The 6,603-nt window shown below is 68.1% G+C and overlaps 1 protein-coding gene across 1 annotated transcript in view; it reads right to left on the reverse strand.

The window, feature by feature from the left end:
* Nucleotides 1–1,953: 1,953 nt before the first annotated feature.
* ASAP3 (ArfGAP with SH3 domain, ankyrin repeat and PH domain 3) overlaps nucleotides 1,954–6,603 on the reverse strand; it is a 21,375-nt gene continuing 16,725 nt past the window's right edge. The window contains 12 exon segments of the mRNA XM_026076337.1: nucleotides 1,954–2,028; nucleotides 2,124–2,246; nucleotides 2,458–2,602; nucleotides 3,166–3,460; nucleotides 3,686–3,929; nucleotides 4,052–4,159; nucleotides 4,308–4,375; nucleotides 4,505–4,620; nucleotides 4,740–4,825; nucleotides 5,007–5,187; nucleotides 5,614–5,708; nucleotides 6,245–6,453. Of these exon segments, the coding sequence (XP_025932122.1) occupies nucleotides 1,954–2,028; nucleotides 2,124–2,246; nucleotides 2,458–2,602; nucleotides 3,166–3,460; nucleotides 3,686–3,929; nucleotides 4,052–4,159; nucleotides 4,308–4,375; nucleotides 4,505–4,620; nucleotides 4,740–4,825; nucleotides 5,007–5,187; nucleotides 5,614–5,708; nucleotides 6,245–6,453 (1,745 nt within the window).

Genomic DNA, 6,603 nt, shown 5'->3' on the forward strand with positions numbered 1-6,603 from the left:
AAGGAAAGCGAGTCGGAGAAAGCAGAAAGGAGGTGGGGCTGGCCCGGCCAGTTATAAACTCCTGCCAGGCGGGCGAAATAGCACGGGGGAGGGCTAAATATAGCCGAGGGCGCCGAGCAGGACAAAGATTGCAGGGAGCCGGGGGGAGGCGGGCGGCGGGACGCACCGGGGCCGCCAGCGGCTGAGTTTACGCCTGGCCCCGTCCCGCTGCTCCGCGCAGAGGGGTTTGCAGCTCCCTGGGAGCGGGCTGCGGCTGGACCCCCTCTTAGCCAGCCCCGGCCCCCATCCCGGCACGCACGGAGGATGCCGACGGCACGGTGCCGAGCTGGAGGTGACCCTGGGGCCACCGAGGAAAGCGGGTGCTGGCGGGCAGCCCCCGGCCGCGTCGCCCGCTCCCAGGCGGGATAACCAGCCCCAGAGGCGAGCGGCTGCAGGCGAAGATAAGGCGAAGGTGCTGCCAGCCGCGGCTTATTGCGACGCGCCGGCCGGCGCTGCAACGGCAGCCCCAAACCAGCCCCAGACAGCCTTTTGCTCCTGCAGCCGACGCCGTGGGCCCCATGGGCACGGAGGGACCCTGGCACCCGCCAGCCTCCGGCGGCCTGGCAGGGGACAGGGACCGCGGGAAAGGGCCCAGGCTCTTACAAAACCGATGGCTTTATTAGAAATCAGAGAGAAGAAATAGTTTTTTTTTAAAAAAAAAAAAGAAGAAAAAGACCTTTTTTTGAGATGAGCCGTTTGACACGCAAACGGGACACGGAGGAGGATAAATCACAGCGTGGCGCAAGGGCAGGCGGCTGCCGGGGGCCACCGGCACAGGGGAAGATTGGTCCCAAAAAAGGCCCTGGGGAGACCCCCAAGCGGGTTCTGCCCACGCACGGGGCTGGGGGTCCGCCCCTGCGCCAGGCCCCGAATCTCACCGCGCCTCTGGGCCGGGGGCAGTGATCCAGCATCGGCCCCTGCTCGAGGGACGCAGGCCCAGGGGTGGCCCAGCAGTGACCCCCCCAATGCCCGTGGCGCTCGCTTGGTTCGAAGCTGGGCCAAACCGCCTTGCCCCAAACCATTGAGCGACACTGCATTAGGAGTTTTGGGGGGGGGGGTTTAAGCAACCCCCCCCCCAAATAAAATTAATAAAAACCCTTTCCTAGTCCCTAGCCATCCCAAGGGGAAGGCCAGGGAGCAAGAAGTGATTAAAGGATGAGGAGGCGATGGCTGGGGCAGGGGGCAAATTCGGGAGCGGGTTGCAAACCGTAACCCCAGGTGCAACACGGGCCCAGACCCTTCAGCCTGGCCCCGCTCCCGGTTTTCCTAGAGCAAACCTTGCCCTGGGCCCTGCTGCCGCTCACCACCCTGTGGGATGGGGTTTCGGGGGGTGCAGGGTGTTTGCAGCTAGCCCCCTCCTCACGGGGTGGTGCAGAGACCTCACCGCACCTGAAACCTTCAATGTCTGCAAAACCAGGGAGACTCATCCCCCAGCCCCTCTCTCCTCCCAGGGCTCTGGGGGAGCAGCTGGAGCTGGGAAAACAGAGGGCTCCCTGGCCAGCACTGAAACCTCCTTATCCCACATGTGTAGCGAGCGTGTCCATTCTCTGTGCTAAGTGCAGAGCGAGCGGCAGCTCTTCAGCCCTCCAGGGCCGCCATCCATGGAGGATCTTTCCGAGCCCTGTCCGAGGGCAGCACCCAGCTGGGTCGGGCAGCCCCAAGGTCTCGGGCTGGGCAGCAGGATCCCGAGGTCGGGTGGAAATGGCTGACGGCCGAGAGGAGACGGAGAGCGTCCGGCTCCAGCTTCCAGTCTCCACCGCGTGGAAGACAGGACGGGGGACGGATGAGGGCGCCTGTCCCTCGTGCCCCGGCTCTGCCGAGCTCTCCGGGGGCAGGTCCGCCCCGACCCCTCGCCGGCTCCGAGCTCGCACCGAGGGGACGGGGACAGGGGGAAACGGGCAACAAGCAGCCCAGTCAGTCTTGCAGGAGGTGGACGAAGCTGGCTGGAAAGACACCGGTGCGGGAGCCGTCGCCCTCGATGAAGCCGACCTGGGGATGGGGAGAGGGGTGTCAGGGGGAGGCGGGGGTCCCGTCATGGAGGAGCCGGGGGGGAGGACAGGGGAGGAATTGGGGGGCATGCTCACCCAGCTCTGCTCGTCCTCCTCCCGCGTCACCACGATCACCTCGCCCTTGGAGAAGGTCAGCTCCCGCGCCTTGTCCCCCTTGCAGTCAGCCACCGCCTTCACCCGCTTCTGCCGCCCCTTGGCCTGCCCGAGCACAGGGATCAGCGAGGAGGGTGAGGGACGCGCCGCCGTGGCCACCCCATCCCACCCTCCCATGGCCGGCAGGGATGTGACACCCCCCGACACCTCCATCCAGGGACAAAGGCTGCCCGGACGCTTGGGGAGGTGGAGGGTCCTCTGCTCACCCCAGCCACCTCGCAGCCCCTCTGAGGCCCCCCCAAGTCGTGACACCTACTGGAGCGAACCGCCTGGGCATGGGCACGGGGGGCGCCTTGCTCGGAGCGGGGTCCTCGGGGCAGCCGGGGCTCTGGGGGGAGACGGCCGAGCCGGATTTGCCCACCATGCCGCTGATGCGCCGGTACGAGCGGGTGCTCTCCGAGCTGCCGGGGACCAGCAGAGACGGCATAAAAACCCCGGTAAAACCACCCGTCCTGCTCCGCGCGGTCGGGGACCCTGATGGGACCCAAGGGACCAGGCCCTCGCTCCCAACCGCAGCACCCAGAAGTCGTCGATGAAGAAGGTCCCCCCATGGGCTGCCCCAGGCTGTCCCCTTTCCTAGCCCCCACCAGCCCTGTCCTCCCTCAAATTAGCCAATCCATACGGAATTTCCAAAAAGGGAGGAAAAATTAAATTCGATAACTTTCCGGGGGTCCCAATCCTGGTGTATCCCCCCAAATGATCCTAGTCTCCAGGGACAACCCAGCACCCTCAAGGCTGCGCCTTGCCCACTCCCGCACCCCAGGGCCACCATCGGGACTCCAGGTTGGGGACCCCTTTGCTCCGTGACCGCCGGGGACGATCTGGGGTTCCTCGTGCCCTGTGGGGAGCCGGCAGGGTTCAAAGCCGAATTGCCAACCCCGTGCATAGGGAGCCACCACCATGCAACCACCCCCCCCCCGCCCGGTGCATCCCCCCAGCACCTGGCTGGGCTCCGGGTCCTCACCTGAACTTGACGGGGGTCATTTGCACCCCGTCGGGGGCCGAGCCGGCCGGCGGCTGCCCAGGAGCCTGGCTGAGCTCCGGCGCCCTCCGCGCGGCACTGCTCTCCGTCTCCGAGCGGGTCTCCCAGTACACTGTCCTCCGGGTCTCCGTGGGGCTGCGGGACGTGGCGGCCGGGTGGCTGGCCGTGCTGTCCAGGGTGCCCGGGGCGCTGGAGGAGGAGAGGCTGCGGGGCGCCGGGGCCTCCGCCGGGCCGGGGAACTGCGGCTCCGAGGCTTGCCGGGGAAGCTCGGGGCGCTCTGGGGAAGGGAGAGCGTGGAGACGGGTGGGAAGAGGCGAGGGGGACGGTGGTCAAAAAAATGCCAGTTTGCATTAGGGCGATGCAGGAGCAAAAACCATCCTCCAGCTCCGGAGCATCTCTGCTCCTCCCTGCATCCCTCCAACCCCAAATCCCCAGAGCCAAGGGGGTCTGGAGCACCCTGTGCCGGGCGAACGCCCCCTCCCCGAGCCGGGACCCAACTCACCCGTGGGGCTGTGGCCGGCTTTGGGCCGGGGGCCGCCCCGCGCGGGGTTCTTGAGGGGCAGCGGCGGGGGGATCTCCTCGCTGTGCGAGCGCCGGGGCGCGGGCCGCGACGGCACCAGGATGCTCTCGTAGGTCTTGTTGGTGATGTCCATGCCCATGCAGCTCCAGCGGTTCTGGGGGCAGGCGGCCGGGGGGCTCGCGGCCAGGGGCGACGGGCTTTTGAAGGAGCGCTGCAGGGGGCTCACCTGGGGGGGGGGGGGCAGACACCCGGCTCCAGCGCTGCCCCCGCTGCCGGCACCCGCCAGGGTGTCCGCGCTCCCCCTCTGCTTCCCTCCAGCCTCCTGCGCATCCCTGGGCCCCGCGGTACCTTTTCCTCCAGCTCGTCCTCGCTGTCGTAGGTGTATTCCTGGGGGGGCTCCCAGTCGTAGTCCACGTGCACCTGCAGGGAGAGCTTCCCCACCTGCGCCTGCTCCAGCTGCGGCGCGGGCCGGGCCGGCGGGGGCTCAGCGGCACGTGCCGGGTGCTCCCACCCGCCGGCGCCAGCCCCTTCCTTCCCCAGCGCCCCCCTCGCCAGCGCTTCGGCCCCAGCTCCCGGCCTGGAGCGGGTCCCCTGGGCCACCTACCAGCTCTTCGCACTCGGCGTGTTTGAGCCTCCTCGCCACGTCCAAGGCCGTCTCGCCCGCGGCGTTCACTGCGCGAGGGAGGGATGGATTTGGGTTACCAGCCTCGGAGATCTGGCCCCCTTCCTCCCATGGGAGATTCCCCCCCCGGGCCCAAAGCCCGTCTCCCGAGCGCTGCAGCCACCCCGCGGCGCCCGTACCCGCGGTGAAGGCAGCTTTGCCTTTCAGCAGCAGCTTGAGGCAGTTGGGCTGGTTGTAGAGTGCGCCGTAGTGCAAAGCCGTGTTTCCATCCTGGGTCACTCGGTCCAGGGTCCCCCTGCGCGGAGCCGCCGGGAGGAAAAAATAATTCGAGGCCAGGAGCAGTCGGAGAGCACCTGGTGGGCAGAGCCGGGGGTGTCCCCCCACCCCACCCCGCGCCGCCCCGCTCCCACGCACCCGTTCTGGATGATGAAGTCCACCAGCGGGAGGGAAGCCCGGTCCACGTAGCGCACGGCCATGTGCAGCGCCAGCTCGCCCTGCTCCTGCCGCGAGACGAGAGCCGCGGCTCAGCCCCGAGGACACTCACCACCCCAAGCAAAGAAGGGGAGATTTTCCGCCTAGAGGCTGGGAAAGCCCCGTGCGCCGGGGGGTGGGGGTGGGGCAAAATCGACCTATTTTGCCGGCAGGAGCAGGCAGGACGCCCCCAGCCCGCGCAGGGCTCACCTGGCCCTCGGGGCTGGCCAGGGGCTTGGCCAAATCGTGCCCTTCCGCAAAGGCTTGGAGCAGGGCCAGCAGGTCCCGGGCGCGAATGGCTTCCCAGAGGCGGTGCGGATCGTCCCGGCCGCCTTTCTGCACGTATCGCCGCTCCATGTACTTGGCCACGATGTACTCCTTCCGGGCGCTCCTGCGGGAAGCGGGGCGACGGCGTCGGCTCACCCGGGGGGCAGAGCAAAGCGGGGGGTGCCGGGGCCCAGCCAGCCTTTTCCCCCCCCCCATGATAACGGGGGCTATCGCCTGCTCCGACTCCTCCCCGAGACTCGGGATCAGACGGAAACCGCCGGAAAAGGTGCAGCTCCCCACCAAGAGCCAGGATCCCCCCCACGTCCCCTCGCTGGGCTATTCAGAGTCAATGGGAAGCGGCACGGGGACGAGAAGAGGCACCGCTCATCACCTCCTCCTGCAGCCCAGCACACGAGGAGGAGGAGGAGGAGGAGGAGGAGGAGGCGGCGGCGGCGGCGGCGGCTGTCGGGAGGGTTATTTAGGCTCCAAGTGCAAAACCACGCGAGAAGCCGCCCTTCTCCCACCTCCGGGCCCCCCGCGGCCAACTCACATGTCGCTGCCGGCCGACGGCTTGGGGCTGTCGTGCGCGGGCAGCGTGGCCTCCATGATCTCGTTGAAGCGGCTGTTTCCGATGCTGACGGCCAGCTGGGGTGAGAAAGGGGCCGGTAAGCGGAGAGGAGCTGCCGAGCCCGGGACGCGGCCCGGCTGGGTGGGACCTGGCACGGCCATCCGCGATTCCTCGTCTCGCGGCCCCGAGGGCGAGGAAAAGCAGAGGGCGCATCCGTTCGCGGGCGGCTTTCCCTGCACCAGCCCGCAGTCACTGGCGCCTTCCCAGAAGGATATCACCCTCCCCAGGGAGGAGCCGCTTCCATAGCGGGGGAAGTTCATGGTAACAGGGGTACCGACATCCCCCCCTTTAGCAAATCGCTTCCCAGAGCTCCCGCCTGCATTCCTACTCCGCAGGCTGCTACGGCAGGAGGGAAACCGAGGCAAGACGCTGGGGAAAGATTGAGCACCGAAGGGATCCAAGCCCTGGGGCAGAGCCGAGGGAAGAGGGTTGAAACCTGCATCCCGGGAGGTTTTGCAGCCACAGAGACCCCAAGAGCAGAGCAGTGACCCCAAGAGCAGAGGGCGATTCCCCACGGCCGCGAGACCCCCCCCGGGCTCGGGGAGCCGCTTACCAGCAGCTCGGAGGTGCTGAGGACGTCCAGGGTGAGGGACTGGATGCGGGAGTAATGCACGCCCAGCTCGCGGTGGATGCCGGAGCACTCGATGCACGTCAGGATGCCCAGGTTGGTGGAGAGCCACGTGGGGTCTGCGGGAAGCCGCGCGAGGGCTCAGCGCCGCCTCCCGGCCCCGCGCCGCCTCCCGCCGCCATGCCCCCAACCCTGCGCCCGCCGGGGAAAGCCAAGAGGCAAAGCCACGGGGCAGGGGATGCTCTGAGTGCACATCGTCCCCGGAGGGGGGGATTTTGCAGCAGCCCTGTCTGAGCACCGGGTCCACAGTGCCAGCCGGGCTGGAACTCCTTCGCGTCCCCCCT

This window comes from Apteryx rowi, unplaced genomic scaffold, assembly GCF_003343035.1.
Source record: "Apteryx rowi isolate R43461 unplaced genomic scaffold, aptRow1 scaffold_43, whole genome shotgun sequence".
Classification (NCBI taxonomy): domain Eukaryota; kingdom Metazoa; phylum Chordata; class Aves; order Apterygiformes; family Apterygidae; genus Apteryx; species Apteryx rowi.